General features: G+C 40.7%; 1 protein-coding gene across 18 annotated transcripts in view; it reads right to left on the bottom strand.

Moving 5' to 3' along the window:
• ASPH (aspartate beta-hydroxylase) overlaps positions 1 to 20,515 on the bottom strand; it is a 203,362-nt gene that overhangs the window by 86,264 nt on the left and 96,583 nt on the right. For all 18 annotated transcript variants that reach the window (XM_021089316.2, XM_021089323.2, XM_021089329.2 and 15 more), the window contains one exon: positions 19,829 to 19,870. In XM_021089316.2, coding sequence (XP_020944975.2) covers positions 19,829 to 19,870 — 42 coding nt within the window. The remainder of the gene's footprint in view (positions 1 to 19,828; positions 19,871 to 20,515) is intronic.

Genomic DNA, 20,515 nt, shown 5'->3' with positions numbered 1-20,515 from the left:
AATAAACAGATCAATGGGACAAAACAGAGTCCAAAAATAGAGCCACACATATTAGGACATTTTCAATGAAGGTGGAGAGGCAATTTGCTGGGAAAAAATAATCTTTTCAACAAATTATACTGGAATAATTAAGTATCCATATGGTTTTTTAATTTACAATATTATATCAGTTTCAGCTATATAACACAGTGATTTAATATTTTTATAGATTATACTCCATTTAAAGTCATTGCAAAGTAATGTCTATATTTACCTGTGCTGTACAATATATCCTTGTTACTTACTTATTCTACACATAGTAGTTTGTATCTCTTAATCTCATACCTCTATGTGGCTCCTCCCCTCTTCTCTCTCCCCACTGGTAACCACTAGTTTGTTCTTTTTATCTTGGATATCTGTATTTTTAACTCAAAATAGAACACAGACTAAACATAAGACTTTAAACCACAATACTTCTGGAAACAATCATAAGAGAAAATTTTCATGACTCTGAATTAGGCCAAGATCTCTTAGGCATGACCCCAAGAGCACCATCCATAAAAGAACAAGTCCACAAATTAGACTGCATTAAAATAACAAATATTCCCAAGGTGGCGCAGTAGGTTAAGGATCCAGCATCATCTTGGCGGTGGTTTGGGTTTGATCCCAGCCCACTGCAGTGGGTTTAGAATCCAGCGTTGCTGCAGCTGTGGTGTACAGGGCAACTGCAGCTTAGATTTGATCCCTGGCCCAGGAAATTCCACATGCCATGGGCATGGCCACAAAAAATTGTTTAAAATCTTCAAAAGCTACTATTAAGAAAATGAAGACAAGCCAGAGTCTGGAAGAAAGTATCTATCTGCAAGTCATTTATCTGATAAAAATGCTATAAAAAATAACATATAAAGAACTCTCAAAACTCAAAGAATAAAAAGAAAACAACCAAAATTTTAAAAATATGCAAAAGATTAGAACAAACACTTCAGCAATGAAGAGATAAGAATGAGAACTGAGTTCATGAAAAGATGCTCAACATCATTCATCACTAAAAGCACACAAATTAAGAACAAAATGAGATATCATAACCCACCTATTAGAATGGCTAAAATTAAAAAGACTGACCATACGAAGGGTTAGTAAGGATGTGGAAGAACTGGAACTCTTATACATTGCTGCTGAGAATGTAAAATTAAATTGGGAATCCCTTGAAAAACTGAGAATTTCTAAAAAAGTTAAACATACAACTACCCTATGATCTAGCCATTTCACTTGGAGGTGCTCACCCCAGGGAAATGAAAGCAGGTTTCCACACAATTTGTACATAAATCTTCACAGATTTAACTGTAATAGTTAAAGTCTAGAAATAACTCAAATGTCTATCAATGAGGAGGATGGATGAGCAAGCTGTTATATCCATAAAATGGATTTCATTCATCAGTAAAAGGAAATAAATTATCACTACACACCACAAGGATGCGTGTCAAAATAATTGTTGGGTGAAAGAAACCAGACCGAAAAAGGGCACACACGGTGAGATTTCACTTACATAAACTTCTTGGAAATGTAAACTAATGGGTGGGGAGGGGCTTCGGTGCATGCGGAAGGGGGAGCATGTAGGATGAGTGGCAGCAGAGGGAAAACCCAGAAACTTTTGGTGCCACGGGATAGGGTCATAATCTTGATTATGGTGAGGGTTTCCCAGCTCTATACTTGTCCAAACACACCAAATTGTAAGCTTTAGATTAAGTTTATTGCATGTTAACTATCTCAATAAAGCTTTTACAATAAACGTATAAAACATAACCACCCTCCTATAATCATATCTAAAAAATTAACAATAATTCTTGACTCTCATATTGCATTCGCTTTCACTGGAGAGTCCATGGCTACCTTTCCCGAATTATCTTAAAAATTTATATTTTTCACATTTGTTATTCTGATGTGGTCTCCAAACGAGGTACAGAGATGATGACGGGTTTTGTCTCCGACAAATTAGGCAGAACTTCCCACAAAGTCTTGGGCGATGTTAATTGTCCATTAAGAAATACTGAACAGAAGGAGCTGAGATTATTTTAGGACATCCATAACTATTGCCCAGCAGTTCTATTAAAAAAATCAAACCTGGAGTCTGAAAATCTGCTCTGACCTAAATTTCTCCATTGCATTTATTTGGCTGTTAAAAGTTCTTCAGAGGAACGTGTGCATCAGGTTTCTAGCCCTTTTGACAAACATTTATGGAGTGCTGGCTCATGAAGGGGATACAAAAATGAACTGGATATAATCCCGCTAAAGGTTAAATCTTTCTGTGCCCCAGAAACTCCTATGTTGTAACCCAAACCACTCAGGTAACGGTGTTAGGAGGTGGGGCCTTTTGAAGGTGACTGGGTCACAAAGGCTCCAACTCCTGAGTGAGATTAGTGCTTCACAGATGATACTCCAGAGAGCAACCCCAGTCCCTTCCATCAATTAAGGGCACAGCAAGAAAGTACCGTGCAGGAACCAGATTTCTCACCAGATGTCAAATCGTAGGGGCTTTAATCTTGGGCTCTCTCTAGCCTCCAGAACCGGGGAAATAAACTTCTGATAAGCCACCCAGTTTACGGTATTTTTGTTAAGCAGCTCGAGAAGCAAATCTCTATCCTCAAGCAATCGATATTAGAAAATAAAAACAAAGCAAATTAATGACTAGAATAGCATGTTGATAATTATTAGGCAAAACCAGGATTATAAAATTCTTTGGGAACATAAAGAAGCAAGGTGTTCCACTTTGCTTATCCTTGGAACAATAGCATTCCAGGAAGAATTTGGAGTTTAGCTAAGTCTTTTTTTTTTTCTTTCTTTTTTTTTTTTTTCTTTTTAGAACCACATGTGTGGCATATGGAAGTTCCCAGCCCAGGGGTCGAACTGGAGCTGCAGCTGCCAGCCACAGCCACAGCCACAGCAATGCCAGATCAGAGCCGCATCTGCAATCTACACCACAGCTTGCAGCAACGCTGGATCCTTAACCCACTGAGTGAATGCAGGGATCGACCTGCATCCTCATGGATACTAGTTGGGTTTGTAACCCACTGAGCCACACTGGGAACTCCCCTATTTAGCTGAGTCTTGAAGCACCAATCTAACTTGGGCTGAGGCAGGAGCAGAGAAAAATCTTCCGTGGAAAGAGGAATATATGGAGATGGAAACGTGAAAGAGGCGAGTCTGGTGATCTGTGGAAAGTGGTGGAATTTTATAGGGCTGTAGGTCAGGAATAGTGAGTGTCAAGGCTACACTGATGGCTCGGAGTCAGATTATGGAGTTTCCTGAAAAACAGTCTAAGGAATTCGGACTCTATCCCATAGGCAATAGTTCCTGATGGTTTTCATGGACGACCATACATAGCCTGTGTTTTAGGAAGTTTCTCTTATCGTGAATATATATAAATAGAAAGGCAAAGGAGAGAAATGGAAGAGATTGTAGAGAAAAAGAAAACCTCCTGCACTGTTGGTGGGAAAGTAAATTCTCTATGGAGAACAGTATGGAGGTTCCTTAAAGAAGTAAAAACAAGAGTTACTATCTCATCCTGCAATCCCGCTCCTGAGCACCTATCCATAGAAAACTATAATCCAAAAAGACACATGCACCCCGATGGCCAAAGCAGCACTATTTACAACAGCTAAGACATGGAGCAAACTTAATGTCCATTGACAGATAAATGGATACAGAACATGTGGTTCATACATACAATCTATTACTACTCATCCATTAAAAAGAATGAAATAATGCCCTTTGCAGCAATATGGACAGACCTAGAGATAATCCTACTAAGTGAAGTAAGCCAGAAAGAGAAAGACAAATATCACATCACATACACATATACGGAATCTAAAAAAATGATAAAAATGAACTTATTTACAAAACAAAAATAGACCCGCAGACATAGAAAGCAAACTTAACAGTTACCAAAGGGGAAAGTGAGGGGAGGGATAAATTAGGAATTTGGGATTAACACAGACACACCACTATACAGTATAAAATAGATAAACAACAAAGACCTACTGTATAGCACAGAGAATTCTACTCAACATTTTGGAATCAAATTCCTGGCTAAATCAAAGGGTTATAAGATTTGATTGAGGGAAAAAGAAGACTTGAAAATAAAGCCCTTAGAAAGAAGCACATTTGCAAATACCAAAGAAAAAAAGCTGCAATTTCTCACGAGTAAAACTTACATTCAGACAAATCTACCTTCTCTTGAATAAAAACGCATCTATTAATTTCACTGTTTCTAGATGACCATGTTTTTAAACATAATGCATGCTATCACTTGGAGGGAAGGCGGCGACATTCTAAAGCATCGCAAATTACTGTCCATCCAAAAGACAGAAGGATAGGATCTACGATGCGAATCTTTTTATAAATAATGTGCAGTTTATTTTTATGCAATGGGACACCACATGTTTTAGCTTTTAACAGATGGCAAACTCTTTTTACCAGGGTTTTAAACTTGCACACTGGGAATGAAAACTATTTATACAGTAAACACTTTAGCTGATCCTATCTTTGGACACATTTAATTAAAGAACCAGCTACCAATAGCACAATCAAGCGGACACATGGGAGAAGCAAGAACTTGCTTACTTTCTGAATACATTATTGTACTCCAGCAATTTAAAGCACACATGGAAATTAATGGCACGATTGAGTTTTATAATAAATCCCTTAAGCATTTAGCTTTTTTAGTTAGCTGTTTTCCAAAGCGGTGTTAATAAAGCTTTAACACCCGAGGCAGGAGGAAAGCATAACTTACTCTTTAATGAGATGCCACTATGCGCATTCTTCAAGTAGCTCTCAGTATTCTCTGACCTCATTCAGCATGGAGATTTTTATTCTCTACCTATAAACATTTTTTAGAGGAACATCCCTGAAGAACCAGTAGGCTCCTCTTGCACTTAAAACATTAAATATATTGGGATGTCATGAGGATTAAACTTATCGGATTCATCAAGAGCCTCTTGGAAAATGAACATAGAAAATAAACAGTATTAAACAGCATCTGGATTGGAGATTGCATACATTTTACATAAAAAAGTAACTGGAGGGAAAGCAATGATAATGGTTGCTCCTCTCTGGACAGCATGACATCAGTGACAAAGAGTCACCTGACATACCCCAAACTGCAGGAGGGCAGGGAGAATCTTCTCCATACTTTACATGTGGAAAAAGAGAAGTTTTAAGAGGCTAAGAGACTTGTTCAAGTTGGAATTGCAAATAAGAAGCTCAAAGATCAAATGGTAATGAGCAATGATAGAGCCAAGACTAAAACTCTTGGAAAAGGACTCCTTTCACATGCTGCAACAGTTTTCTAGCTCTGATCAAGCAGTTTGATGCTGGTATGAGGGATTTAAATATAGATGAGGAAAATATTCACAAAAAGAAAGGGAAAAAAATGATGGCTACTTTAAAGGCTGATGCAGGCGGAATAATACTCTTATCTCGAAATTTCCTGTAATGTTGTGATCAGCCTCAACCTCCAAACACCGCATCAGCCACATACGTTCATCTAAAAACAAAACCGATCAAACCGGAAACTCAGTCTAAGATGACCAACCAAGAGTGGTAACACGGTGTTTTTCCATCACTCTGGTGCTAGTGCACTAAGCATCTTTGATACTTTTAATCTAGGAGGCAATTTAAGAATATTCCTTTTTTCTTTCTTTCCAACAAGTCTCTTCCCTCGTGTTTTATAATCACAGGGAAACAATCCAGGAAGTACGTTTTTGAGCTATTATCATACCTCTCAGGGGGTAAAAGACAATCTGCCCCCAGCCTCCTTCCTAGCCAGGAACAGGGTATGCAATTAACGGCACAACAACACACGCCCTGCTGGGTCCTCTGCTGCTTGAGTCTCTGTCTACAAGGGCCATGAAAAAATAGACTGCAGAGAAAAGCACATGGGGTTCACGGCAGCAGTTAAAAAGCAAGATGTGGTATGAATCAAAGTGACAAGGCACAGAAATAAAAAGCTCACCCAAGTTCACTGATTTTATGTAGAAGCTATAATTCGCAATTAACGCTACTTCCACCCTATGAGTGGCTGAATGACATTAGTGATGACATCACACATCCAGTGCTATCAATGTACAAAGAAGTCAGTGATCCATGGGGGAGAGGAACAAACTTCAGTGAATCATTAAGATCAAGGCTATTACCCGAAACACACCTTTATCAAACCCTGGCTTTTAGGTACAAGATATCAACAAAAGGCACCATGCAGTATAAATAGATTTCATCTACCTTTATTTCAAGTTTAGTTTTGAGTGTTTCACACAACTTGAGCAGAGTTGATACTGTATAATCATGGGAGCTAACGGACCCTGAAGGTTCCAGATAAAATATATAGTCATAGTCCTAGAAGTAGGCTCTAATTTAATCTACAGGAAAGGACTCAACAAAAGGGACCATCAATGGTACTGAAGAATCAAGGGAGAGAACGTATATAAAAAAAAACACTCTCTATATTTCTAAATTATAACAATTTTCCCCGAAAGTGGTAGTGCCAAGTGTTGTCAACTCTTTCATAGGGAGCATTCCTGTGATACTCCAGCAGTACTGCTCTTGGAGTAAAGATGAGCTGGCTGTGAGCAGAAACACCACCCACCATCCCTGTCATCAAAAATCATTCAGTATCTGTGTACACGGGTTATGCAAAGAGAACTGCGTGGATACAACCCTTACTCGCTAATAGAGGACCAGCCCAAATATCACCCGTCCATGAATATGGCAGCTCTTTCCATCCCCCGCCACCCCCCAGCAGCAAGTTACTCCCTCCTTCCTGCTCCCACAGCATTTTGCTCCTAACCTCTGCTTCCTTTTACTGTAGCTTTTTACTGGCTTTATTTTCAGTGCACTCCACAGGGCACGGCAACCAGGGGAAGCTGAAATCCTTGACTACTTGGTTCCCATGTACGATCATTTTTTTTTTTTTTTTAGGGCTGCACTTGTGGCATATGGGAAGTTCCCAGGCTAGGGGTTGAATCAGAGCTGCAGCTGCTGGCCTACACCACAGCCACAGCCATGCAGGATCCAAGCCATGTTTGTGACCTACACCACAGCTCACAGCAACGCCAGATCCTTAAACTACTGAGCAAGGCCAGGGATCGAACCGCAACCTCAGGAATACTAGTCAGGTTTGTTTCTGCTGTGCCACAACAGGAACTTCCCACATCCATTCTTTAAGATGGCAACACACAGAGGGGAGGAAGGAGTCATGGCTAAAGAGAGGACACTGTCACTGAACACAAATGAATCTCCTGTGAAAGCAATGTGTTAGAACACATGCAATTCCTACTCTTACTCCCTTCACCCACACGCGCTGACTTCTTAAAAAATAACTCAAAGGCAAAAATCAGTGTGTTCTGATTCTACCACAATCAAGTGGGCAAATGTACTTGTGAATTGAAATAAATTTAGAATTTGCAGTTAAATTGCTGCATATTTGCCTTCAATGATGAATATCTCCAGTACTGAATAATTTGGAGGATGTACAAAATAGATTCCTTTAACTACCTCAGTGATGTTTTCTTATGACTTTTTTTTCATTTTAGGGCACACCCATGACATATGGAAGTTTCCAGGCTAGGGGTCGAATCTGAGCTGCAGCTGCTGGCCTACATCACAGTCACCGCAAAGCCAGATCCGAGCCAAAGCCTCGACCCATGCTGAAGCTTGCGGCAATGCCAGATCCTTAACCCACTGAGCGAGGCCAGGGATCGAATCCGCATCCTCATGGATACTAGTCGGGTTCTTAACCTGCTGAGCCACAACAGGAACTCCATTTTCTTATGACTTTAATAGAAAAAAAGTAAAAAATGGGGCATGGCAGTGATCCGTTCAATGCTGAGCAGCTTCTGTGCATGAGGCACAGCCAGGCCCCATCAAGTAGAGGGCAAAAAATGAATCAAAGTAGTGGAATGTATTTGCTTTTTATTATAGGCTTATATTTTTTCCCAAACATTTTCATCCTGTGTAGAAATATGTCTTCAATTAATGATACACCTACTCCCCAGATGTTTAGAACCTACGCCTGAGGGGTAACTTAGTGGTCTCTAACAATTAAGCAGCAAAAATCCCAAAAGGGGCATTTTCTGCCCCAGAACATTGCAGGAGGGTGGGTGAGGAGGACAACAGTGGGGAGGGGGGCTGCCTGGATATGGGTCCCTCCTGGTCAAAGCCAGAGAGGCAACCACTGTCTTCCCAGGTGGCATCTGTGCAGCCTTGGAAGAGGCTCATCTCGCTTCCAACATTGGTGCCATCAATGCAATAGTAACTAAGCAAAGAAGCTGGACTCATGAAAATGTCATTGCTAAAAATCATGTTCTTTCAATTTTCAATACCTGAAATTCGAGCATGGGTAGATGGCAACTGAGAAGTCATTAACATTGTTCTCTTAGTCTCAATTCAAATTTGCAAGACTTGGCAAAGAGATGGACCCACACGAGGTGAGAAGAGGGTCTGCAGATGGGCCAGGAAAGAGGAAAAGGGGCCAGAGCCAGAGCCAGACACAGACACCTCCCTGGCCCAGCTCAGCATCCTATGAACACCACGATGAGGAAGCCGCTGGTTCCCCCAGATCAGCAGTGCCACTGGTTTGTTTACATTTGTGGCTCCTACACTTGTCTTTAAGAGAGCAGTTTAATAAACTTATGATGGTTCATTCCTTAGTATAGGTTCAGCTCATCTCAAATAATCATTTTGTTGTCTTTATATTTTACTTTAAAAGTCCCTTCAGATTGGATTCAAATATTACCAAGGAATGATATCCAAACCAGTGGATCCAATGGAAACTTTCAGTTAAGAGGATCCTGGTGGACAAACCAGGTTGACCAGGTAATCATCATTACCTAGTACAGATCTAGTACTTCTCAACCATGACTGCTCATTAGAAAGACTGCTCTAGAACTAGGTAATCACAATAGCTAGGGGGTGGTCCCAGGGCATTTTCTGAAAGCTCCCACAAGCGATTCTAATATGAAGTTGGGGTTGAGCATTGCTGTATTATACACCAGAGCCTGCACAGAAACTAGTTGTATTCAGGTTCATTCCTGATTTCAAAAGCGGTTAATCCCATATATTAGCTTCCAATGTTTCTGGGTGGAGTGGGAGAGGACAAGTGGAGGGTTAAATAAAAGCTTTACGGCAGGAATTCTCATCGTGGCTCAGTGGTTAACGAATCCGACTAGGAGCCATGAGGTTGCGGGTTCGATCCCCGGCCTTGCTCAGTGGGTTAAGGATCTGGCATTGTCATGAGCTGTGGTGTAGGTTGCAGACTCAGCTCAGATCCTGTGTTGCTGTGGCTCTGGCGCAGGCCGGTGGCTATAGCTCTGATGCGACTCCTAGCCTGGGAACCTCCATATGCTGTGGGAGCGGCCCAAGAAATGGCAAAAAGACAAAAAAGACAAAAAAAAAAAAAAAAAAAGCTTTATGGCAGCTGATAAGCTTTGCGTATGGTTGATGTCCATGCACCAACCTCATGCCCTGCTGCCATCACCCTGGACCAGCTCCTAAGAGTCCCTGGCAGGGCTGGTGACAGGGCTCTACGGTAGGTAGGGCTGTTGGAGGATTTCAGTGCTACTCCTCTATGTGAAAATACTTTGTCAGCAAATGTCCTCCGGCTCCCAGCTTTCCTTAGGGTCCTTTCCCGAATCCCTGTGATGGTTACTGGCTTCTCTCCATTCCTAATGTATTTGCCTGTTGCCTATTTCTCCCAGATGCTTGTGCCTAATTTTCTGCCCCATCCTTGAGTGTCCACCTGACCTTAGGTTCCAGCCACTCCCACGCTGACCAGGCTCAGTCACAGCAAAGGGAGGTAGGATCTAAGCAAAGAGAACGTAGAAAGAACATTCTAGCAAAGGAGAAAAGCAAAACTGACACGGTGTTAGGGATAAGTAAACAAAACAGCTTCCCCGACAGAATGGAATAAAAGCACCCAAAATGAAACACAAAGTGATTTATTTTCACTGTAACTAATATGCTCTATTGTCAACACATACTTGATTTTTTAATGAAAAAACAAACATATGGCAAGCACTATTGCTGTAAATGCCAGTACAATCTACCATTAGATCAGAAGAATGAAAAATGCTCTGGGGAATAGCTCCAAAATCAGACTGAGATAATTTTCTCTAATGTATTTTTTCAAACTAATGCACTCTCCTATTTGAAGTCCTTTTTAAATAAATGAATATATTCAATTTCCAACAGAACTGTCTTTAAACAGCACGTTTTTTGAAAGCTTAACTGTAAGCTAGCTTGGGCATATGTGGCTAAAATGCTACTTTTTAATTTGCTTTAGTATACACATAGACAATATGTTAATACACAATAAAGTGGATTGTTTTGATTTGAACATAGGGTTGCATTTCCCATCAATTAAAAGAAAATTTAGATCCTAATGATAATTTCAAAACACACTAATATCTGAGTTTTTTCCCTTAAGAAACCTATTTTACTTCCCTGCTCATGTTGTCACAACCATTACACAAATGAGCACTGTAAAATGTTGAATGCTCAATGGGAAACATTAGAATGAGATTTTAATGATAACGAAGAATTTGCTATTATTGTCCTGCGGTGTATTTGACTGAAGATGCACTCTGGTGGAAGCAGGTGCCCTGAATTATCACTCCTACTACAACACAGTTAAAAATCATGACATGAAAAATAAAAACAAAGCAAATGTGTATTTTCAACACCGCTAAAAACCTCTCCTCCACTTGGTGAGCCTGGTAATATATGCTGAGCTTATTTAAATCACCAAAATTGCTGTAATTAAACTTCTCTCTAAATCAGACTTGTATAAGAGTCAGAAATCTCCTATAATTAACTTATCTGTAGAAGTAATCAGACAATAACTCCTGGTGTATTTTCGGAACCACTAAAATGACTGTAGCTGTTGAATGTAATGACTATAATAAATCTTGAACAGCGGTTATCTCATAACCTCTTTTCACAGCTGCAAGGGTGGGAGGGAGATGGTTTTTCCAAAGCTTTGCCCTGAGTTGGTTTAAGTGTGCTATTGCTACACTGCTCTTCTACATTATGGAAAGATTACAACATCATAGCAGTGTGGCCTGAACCGAACCACCAGCCAGTGCTACATTTAAGCGGATTGTTGCTACTAATAATGAAAACTAGAGAGTGTTTTAGAGACTGCCCAAGTCAATGAACCAAAGCACCTCTAACGGGCAGCTTAAAGACAGAAGACCTACACACACTGGCCTCGCAGGAATTAAGTTCAAGGCAGTGATGACTTGGTCAAGCCCACATGCATCAAGAAAAAGGACCCTCAGAGACCAAATAATTGAAGCTTGAGGACAGGTATCACCAAAGCCAGGTGCGAGAGTTCTTATCTCAATAAGACAAATGAATAAGTTCTTTAAGGGAAAGACCATGCTTCATCCTTCTGAAGCTCCCAAGGCAAAGCCATCTGAATCAAGGTTGTCCACGTTTTGTACATATTTCATTTTGTTTTATTTTTGGGTTTTTTTTTTTTTTTGGTACCAGGAATTGGGTCATATTTTATTATTTTATAATAGAAAAATATATGAAAACAAGGGGATATTGTTAGACCTGTTCAAAGTACCAAACCAGACTAGAGAAGACCCTTCTCATGTATTCATTGATATACTCCTTTATTTCAACCATTATGTACCTGTAAGGCATGAGGCATGAAATTAACAGACTAAAAAACAGTTGGGAAAATATTTTTAATACAAAAATCAACATGGGATTAATACCAGTAATACTAAAGAAACCACTGAAGATCAAGAAAAAAAAATTTAAATAAAATGTGAATAGGAAGTTCCGCAACCACTGTAAAAAAAAAAAAAGAGGATGGAGGTTCCTTAAAAAACTAAATAAAGAACTGCCCTATGACCCAGCACTCCCACTCCTGGGCATAAATCCAGAGAAAACCATAATTCAAAAAGATACATACACCCTAATGTTCACTGCAGCACTATTTAGAATAGCCAAGACATGGAAACAACCTACATGTCCATCGACAGAGGAATGGATAAAGAAGATGTGGTACAGATATACCATGGAATATCATCCAGTCATAAAAAGAATGAAATAATCCATTCGCAGCCACACGGATGGACCTAGAGATGATCATACTAAGTGACGTTAAGTCAGACAAAGACAAATATCACATGATTTTACTTTTATGTGCAGTCTCATAAAAAAGATACAAAAGAATTTATTTATAAAACAGAAACAGACTCACAGATTTCCAAATCAAACTGATGGTTACCGAAGGGTGAATCACGGTGGGGGAGGGATAAACTGGGAGGATGGGGATGAACACACACACACCTCTGTATATAAAACAGAAAACTAACAAGGACTCCTGCATAGCACAGGGAGGGCTATTCAGTGTTCTACAAAATCTTACATGGGAAAAAAGAATGGATAGATGTATATGTACCACAGATTCACTTTGCTGTACACCTGAAACTAATTCAACATGGCAAATCAACTATACCCCAATAAAATTATTTTTTAATTAATTTTTTTTGTGTCTTTTTGCCTTTTCTAGGGCCACTTTCCATAGCACATGGAGGTTCCCAGGTTAGGGGTTGAATCAAAGGTGTAGCCACCAGCCTACGCCAGATCCAAGCCGCGTCTGCAACCTACACCACAGCTCATGGCAACGCCAGATCCTTAACCCACAGAGCGAGGCCAGGGATCGAACCCGCAACCTCATGGTTCCTAGTTGGATTTGTTAACCACTGAGCCACAACGGGAACTCCTAAAATTATCTTTTAAAAAAGGAAGTTCAAGGGAATCAATCCATAATGAGTTACAAAACTGAGATATCCAGCCCCTCCAGTATTCAGAGTATCAGCATTCATATTTCATTCATTAAATCAATCACATATCACCGTGACATTAAAACAACTATTTGAAGGCACTGGAAAATGACTAAGACAGGCAGAAACTTAAAAATAGAAGAGTTTCTTCTTGAAAGACTATTTCTATATTGGGTAAGAATGGTGAGTTTGTAGTTTGCTCGCATGAGGTGCTCCCTAACCACCCCAAGTCCTTCCTCACTGAAGGGAGCAGATGAGAGCATTCAGAGCAACAGAGCAGACAGAAATTTTGGAAGCAGGAGAGCCACAGAAGGGATGAGGTCCTGAGAGTAAACTGTGCCCAAATCCCTGGCTGATTAATAACTCTCTACCTTCATGGGTCCCCCCAGCAAGGCTGGTGACAAAGCAAGCAGAAACTCGAAGAGGATGGATTCGTTATACATGACTGCAAAACAAACTATCCCTAAACTTAGCAGCATACAACAGCCACAAACATTTTTTATCTTACACAAGTTCCTAGCTACGCAGACCTGCCTAAAGGACTGTTGGTATATAGTCTCAAAACATGGCAGGCGGTGTCCCCCAGAGCAAGTATCCAAAGAAGAGCAAGGCAGAAGCTGCAATGTCTCTTATGACCTAGCCTTGGAAGTCACACTCTGTCATTTCTGCAATGTCCTACTGGTCACACAGGTTTGCCCTTGTCAGTGAAGAGAAGACAACACAGAGGCATGAAAGTGAGGAGGCAAGAATCACTGGGGGTCTTGTGGAAGCAAACTACTACAGAAATTGATCTTGAAAAAAACAGAACTGCTTCTTATGAAATCTGTAAGTTTGCTGTTTTGCCTGAATACACTTCACAATACACACATAGTTTGAGTAGCAGAAAATAGATGTTCTACTGGCTTGAGGCATAACTTGAGCAGAAGTTGGGGCTGTCAAAGCAGCCAGAAACTTAGATGGGGAATCCCAGATGCAAAGGGAAATCCCAGAAGCAAGCCTCAAAATTTGAGTATGAATTCTGCCCAAATCTTCCACAGATCAGTATGCTATACAGGGCACCTCCACCCCACCCATGAGAGGACTAGACTTAAAAACAGCAGCTGGGAGCCAAGAAACCGGAGCAGAGCCAGTAGCTGCTTCAGATGGCAGAGGAGACAGATTTTTCAGTTTGAGTCCAGACAAATTAACTGTGTACTAGACACCAACAATTCCCAGGAAAAAAAAAATTTCAGAGTTGTGGCAACACACTACATACAAAATCCAGCTTTTGACCAAAAATTACTAAAGGCATGCAAAGGAACAGAACTCTCCTGACTCAAAATCAGGAAAATAAAAGAGCAGTCAATAGCAACTGCCTTTGCGTATGCCCCAGATATCAGGTTTATTAGAAAAACACTTCAAATCAGTGATTATAAATCAGTACAAAGGATTAAAGAAAAACAATGTATTAATGAGTGAACAGAGATGAAATCTCAACACTGAAATGGAAGCTTTTTTAAAAAAAGAAGCAATCAGAAATCTATAGCTGAAAAGAACAGTAGCTGAAACTCGGGGTTTCTTGAAAAAAAGAGAGAAGAAATACATCTGGTTTGGGGCAGGAGATAGGGTGTAGTCAGGGGAGGCTTCCTGGCAGAGGTCAACTCTAAGCTCAGTTCTAAGGAAGAGGGGTTTGTGATTGTGGAGTGTGGAGGCAACGAAGAACATTCCAAGCAGAGGAAAGCCATGAGCAGCAGACAGATCTTGAGATGTGGCACGTGCTATCCTAAGGAGTCTAGTTTTTATCCTCCTGTTGTCTATTTTTGCTCAAACATGTTACATAACTGTTGTAAGAATCCCAGGAAAAACTTCAGAGAGATAGATACAGTCTAAAACAAGAAAATTTCTTAATTAGGCTTGATTATTGCCCTTGTTGGTTCTCTATTTTCCTTATGATCATAGAAAACTCAGAAGTATCTGTGTGAGGAACTAGTTGCATCCAGATGATTTAAGGGCAATAATAGAGCCATGGCAGCCTTTTCTCTGAGTCACATAAAAGACGTCATTTGTTAGTATAAAAGTGACTTGTTTTCTAGTGCCATCTGGTGTTTTGTTGGGGCATTGACTATTATTTTTAAAAAGAATATGAAGAGTGACCCGGAAATCTTCAATTGCCTTCTTAAAGACATTCACGAAAGATAAGCATATCCTAAGTTGTAATGAATAATATAACAGGACATTAAATATTAGTCTAAATCAAAGGAGAATTTCAGGAAAAGACTGACCTAAAAGCAATTTTATCTAAAACACACACACACACACACACACAAGCAAAACCACAGTCACTTTTTTCAGGGATGGATATTGTTACTACTCAAATTTCTTCAAAGACTCACAAGTCCTCAGCTAATAACTGACATTTTACATGTATTAAATCAATAATATATATATATATTTATACTCATATATATTTTTATGTTCAGTGGATTTGATAACATGCAGCTTTGAGGGTCTCCCATCCTCACCCCCACACCAGTGGCATGTGGAAGTTCCTGGGCCAGGGATCAAACCCATGCAACAGTTGTGACCTGCACCACCACTGCGGCAACGCTGGATCCTTAACCCACTGCACCACCTGGAAACATCCTCATTTTTGCCTCCTCTCTTTCATACCCAGTATCCTAGCCACTAGTAAATCCCATAGACCTCGCATGTGAATAGATGCAGAATCTAACTGTCACTCGCTATATCTACCCCATCTCCTAATCCTGGGTGTCACCGCCTCTCGCCTGGACTGTTGCAAGCATCTTCTAAGCGGCCTCCCCGCTTCCAGCTGTGCATCCCTAGACCCAGAATGAGCCTTTTGAAATATAAAGCAGATTATATGAATCTTAGAATCTCCCAAAGATTTTCTATCTCACTTGAGATAATAATCAAAGCCCTTCTTCAAAGCCCTATGTGATTTAGACCATATACCCCTCTGATCTCACCCACTCCTCTCTCCCCCCTCATATTCCTCCTCGGCCACACTGGCCTCCTCACTCATCCTTACAGGTGTGAAGGGACTATGAATATGCTTTTCCACGCTTGGAACTCACTCCTCCCAGATGGCTGTGGAGCTCACACCCTTGCATCTTCTATCTCCAAATGTCACTGTCCAAGAGGCCCATCAACAGAGCGACACACCAGCCACTGTCAATCTCTGTACTCTTCTGCTTTATATTCCTTTTCATACTTATCACTGCATATTATATTCTTTTTTAAAAATTACACATCCCCCACAACACTAAAATATAAGTGGTAAGTACTCTGAGAACTGGGACTTTGTTTCCATTGAATGTTTTAGTCCCAGTGCCTAAAACGGGGCTGGCACATAGCAGGTACTTGATACGTACTGAATAAATGGATGAACACAAATAAGGACACCTAATAACCATTTTGTATTGCATTACTTTGAGCTCACCCTTTCATTCTGTGGGTGTGGAATATGAAATACAAGGGAAAAGATGACATCCAGTGGGGAGAAACTGATATAGCAATTTTCACTAAGACAGATGTAAACGATCTGATTGAATTTAAGAAGCTCGCATCTCCAAAGAGGGCCTGTTTCGGAATTAGACCTATTCCAAACCTATGCCTCCATCAAAATAAACTAAACCTAATTCTCTAAAATAAAGGGATCATATGATTACTAATTCTAAGTAAAACCATTTCCCCTTCCGTTTCCGAAAATTAGGCAACCTAATGTCTGTCCTTAAATTTAATTCCCATTTAAAAAAATCTCCATATTTATTATTATGAAATTAAAATCTGACTATTAAAACATTCGGTTTGTCACTACATATTCCAGAAATGAATTACCTCCCCCTCCATCTGCCCTAACAGTTAACAGCATCTAACAGTTAACAGCATCTAACAGTTAACAGCATCTAACTGAGTGAAAAACAGATGGAATTCCCAAAGCTGACAATTAGCTCAAACGGGATTTTCAATGAATCTGGGTAACATTGATTCATTACATCTTTTAATCTGACGACACTTTCTGGATGTCACATGCAATAAAAGGCTTTAGTTGTCAATATCCTTCGGCTGGCACTAATATAAGCCTCTAGTTCTACGATGAGGAAAGCAAGGAGCCAGGAGCCAGGTGAAGTTGCTACAGATTCTCTCACAGATTCCATAAAGAAATGGCCAAGGGGGCCCACCTCCCATGTCACTGGAAAACGCCCTTTAGGCTCAGAGCTCTGGGAGGATGAAGCTGTGCTGAGGGTACCAGGCGGTGTGGAGTAAGGAGTCATGGTCACAGACACTGTGCAGGGTTCGCACATGTTCATGTCTACAATCAGCGACACTCAACAATCTCCCCGCTCTGGTCGCCACCTTTGCAAGAACATGTGGGGGTGCACATCCAGAAAGCGATCCGGGCAGTGCATGAATGGGAAAGGCGGTGATCTGCGCAGTCACCTGCGAGGGTGGGCTGGGCCTGGCGTCCCACTGCAGAAGGAAGAACGTCCAACTCTGGCATGGTCTGCTCCCCCACTTTCTCTCCCACTGCATAGCACAAACTCGCAGCTTGTACAGGATGCTCCTGCTTCCCAAGCCTTTCATTCCTGCCTCAGGACCTTTGCACAGACTGTTCTCTTAGCCAAGTCTTCCCACAGCTGCCCTGCGCACATCACTAACCTCCTCAGAGACCTTCTATGAGAGAGGACAGGTCGTGTGAGGCCTGCAAACCACAGCAAAAGGCTTTGGTTTGACTCTGAGGAAGATGTGAAGGTGCTGGAAGCATCTAAACAACTTGATACGACTTCGGTTTTAAAACGGTCACCATGGCTACTGAATGAAGAAAGAATATGGGACAAAGGAAGACAAGTTAGGAGGCAAGGGGGGAATCCGGTAAAAGCGGGTGCTGGCTGGGACCCGAAGGGTGGAGGGGGAGTGGCAGGGAGCAGCTGGATTCAGGATATAGTCTGAAGAGAGGGCGGGGGGGGTGGTTGCTGATGGAAGGACAGGGAGGCAGGAAAGAGAGGATTCATAGGAGGAGTGTGTTTTCACGGGAAGGTCAGGAGTTCCATTTCACACCTATTAAGTTTGATGTGATTATTACACACCCATCTGAGGGCATCAAGTTCCATCATGTAGACAGCTGGACATACCCCTCTAGAGTTCTGGGAAGAGACCGGGCTGCAGGTAAAAGCTGTCTTTGGCATATAGACATTTAAAGCCATGAGAGTGGATGGGATCATCAAGGGAGTGTGTGTGCGGATAGAGAAACGCTCTGAGGACCAATCCTGGGGCCTCCAGTGCTTGACGGTCAAGGTGATGAGGAGCATCCACCCAAAAGGCTGAGAAAAAGCAAAGAGGAGAGGCTAGGAGGAAGCGGGGGGGGTATGGCATTCTGCAGGCCAGGGAAGGAAGGGTTCAGGGTGGAAGAAACGGTTAGTTCTATCACAAGCTCGGGATTCCCTCCTCTCTGCCTTGTCTTCTCTCCTTGGTACTTACTCGCTACCCAGTAGAGCAAAGCATGTTTTGAGTATGCGGGGGCGCGGCGGGGGGGTGGGGGTGGAGGTAAGGCATGGAGGAGAGCCTGTGGAGTCTGATGACTGGGCAAAATCCCAGGCATCTATATGTAAAAGACAACTGACAGCTTCCAATATGGAGGAGAAAGTTGCGGAATTCATTAAGTTATTTAGAAATGCGTAGGGAGGTACCAGAACACCTAGAAAAAAGCTGGAATGGGCCTCATGGATAGGGAGGAGTAGGGTAGAAGAATATTGTTTTTCTTCATAAGTAACTTTAAAAACTAGAGCTGTATATTACGTTGATAAAAAATTAAAAACAACTTGTCAGAAAAAAAAAATGCATGCACAAAATGCCTGGTTCTTAGTGAAATTACGGCCAGAGGCTACAACTCCATATACTCAAGAAGTATTTACACACTGAGAAAGCAAGATCTCATACCTAATGTGAACTATAGCTTTAATCACTACAAATTAAGCCCTGCATGAAACTATAATCATGTTTAATCATTGAAGATTTTATCATTCACTTGATACTAAAAGTATAACCACTGTTCAATGACCACCCATATCATTTTTTATAAATTTAACTTTAAAAACAACTCCTAAGTTTAGGAACCTTGATGAGAGTTGAGTTAAAGTTCTACCGATTCCTTTTTTTCTTTCTCTCTTTTTAGGGCTGCACCCACAGCATATGCAAATTCCCAAGCTAGGTGTTGAATCAGAGCTGCAGCTGCCAGCCTACACCACAGCCACAGCAACTCAGGATCCAAGCTGAGTCTTCAACCTACACCACAGCTCACAGCAATGCCTCATCCTTAACCCACTGAGCGAGGCCAGGGATCAACCCCTCATCCCCAAGGATACTAGTTGGGTTCATTACTACTGAGCCACAAAGGGAAATCCCTCTACTGCGTCCTTAAATTCATTAGAATGCCTCTGCATTAAACTCTTGGAAGGCAGAGAGGATCCTTTGTCTACGGGTAACTTTGCACATCTTTCCAACAATTCCGAGTTCCTTGAGAAAACACATTCTAGTAAAATTTGCATTCCCTTGTACTTTTAAGCATAGTTGTCAACATAGGTGACAATAAATAATAAATATTCCCTAAGGGCTTTCCCTGTGCTGGTCACTGCTTTAAGCACTTTACATATATTTTCAGCTAATTACTATTGTGGAAACAACAGTCTTATGGTTTTGGAAGCTGGTACTATTATTATCATTCCTACATCACAGAAGAGGAAACTAAGGCACAGAGGTTAAATAATTCTCAAGACACACGGTGAATGGCGAAACTTGGATTAGAAACTAATCTTTCTCCAGAGCCTTAGCTCTTAATGTTTATGTAGAATATTCATGTCTTTTGATAAGATTGTTGAAACAATAAACTCACCGGCAATTTACTTTAACTACTGATATAAAATAAAATCATGTTATTCATGGATAGTAAATAACTTTCCTCTATGTATATTAAAAGGTTGTTGATTTGATAATCTCACCTTTTTCTTTTTTTTCGGGATCATCTGTTTTCCTCTTTGTTTCTGAAAAGTAAAGACAAAACAAAATAAGTACTGTGAGAGTCACTATTCAGTATCTCAAATTATAGGACTATCTTTAAATGAATTCAAATAAAGATAGTTTCGGAAAAATATTTCTGGGATGGAGAGATACACACTACTGTATATAAAACAGATAAACAATAAGGACCTACTGTTTAGTAGAGGGGATTATATTCAATATCATGTAATAACTTATAATGGAAAAATATCTGAAAAACTTTGCTATATACCTGAAACTAACACAACATTGTAAATTAACTATACTTCATTTTTTTTTAAAGGAAACTATTTCTGGGCGAATGATTCAATTTTCCAAAAATCCTGGATTCTTTACACATTATATGAGTTATATAATCCTGAATTATTTTCATTTTACATGTCCCCTGGAGGTGCCGGCACAGAGCCTAGGTGTGCTATAGCTCACCTGCTGAGAAGCTGGGGTGGGTCCAAGAGCCCAGTTGTATCAGCCTCTCACTAAGTTAACCACAGTTAAAATGTCTCTCCCACAAATGCATGGAGCTGCTGAGTGCCATGAAACCCACCAAGAACCTGAGCCAGCCAAAGAACACCCACACAGGAAACAACACATAACCTGACTGTGTGCCAACGACCTCATTTCTGCATGTA

Source organism: Sus scrofa, chromosome 4 (genome assembly GCF_054392235.1).
Source record: "Sus scrofa isolate SSC_HxYL_T2T_F1_AM1 chromosome 4, Sscrofa_HxYL_maternal_Yorkshire_Landrace_v2.0, whole genome shotgun sequence".
NCBI lineage: Eukaryota > Metazoa > Chordata > Mammalia > Artiodactyla > Suidae > Sus > Sus scrofa.
The sequence above is the reverse complement of the archived record's forward strand: the minus strand, read 5'-3'. Positions and strand labels throughout refer to the sequence as shown.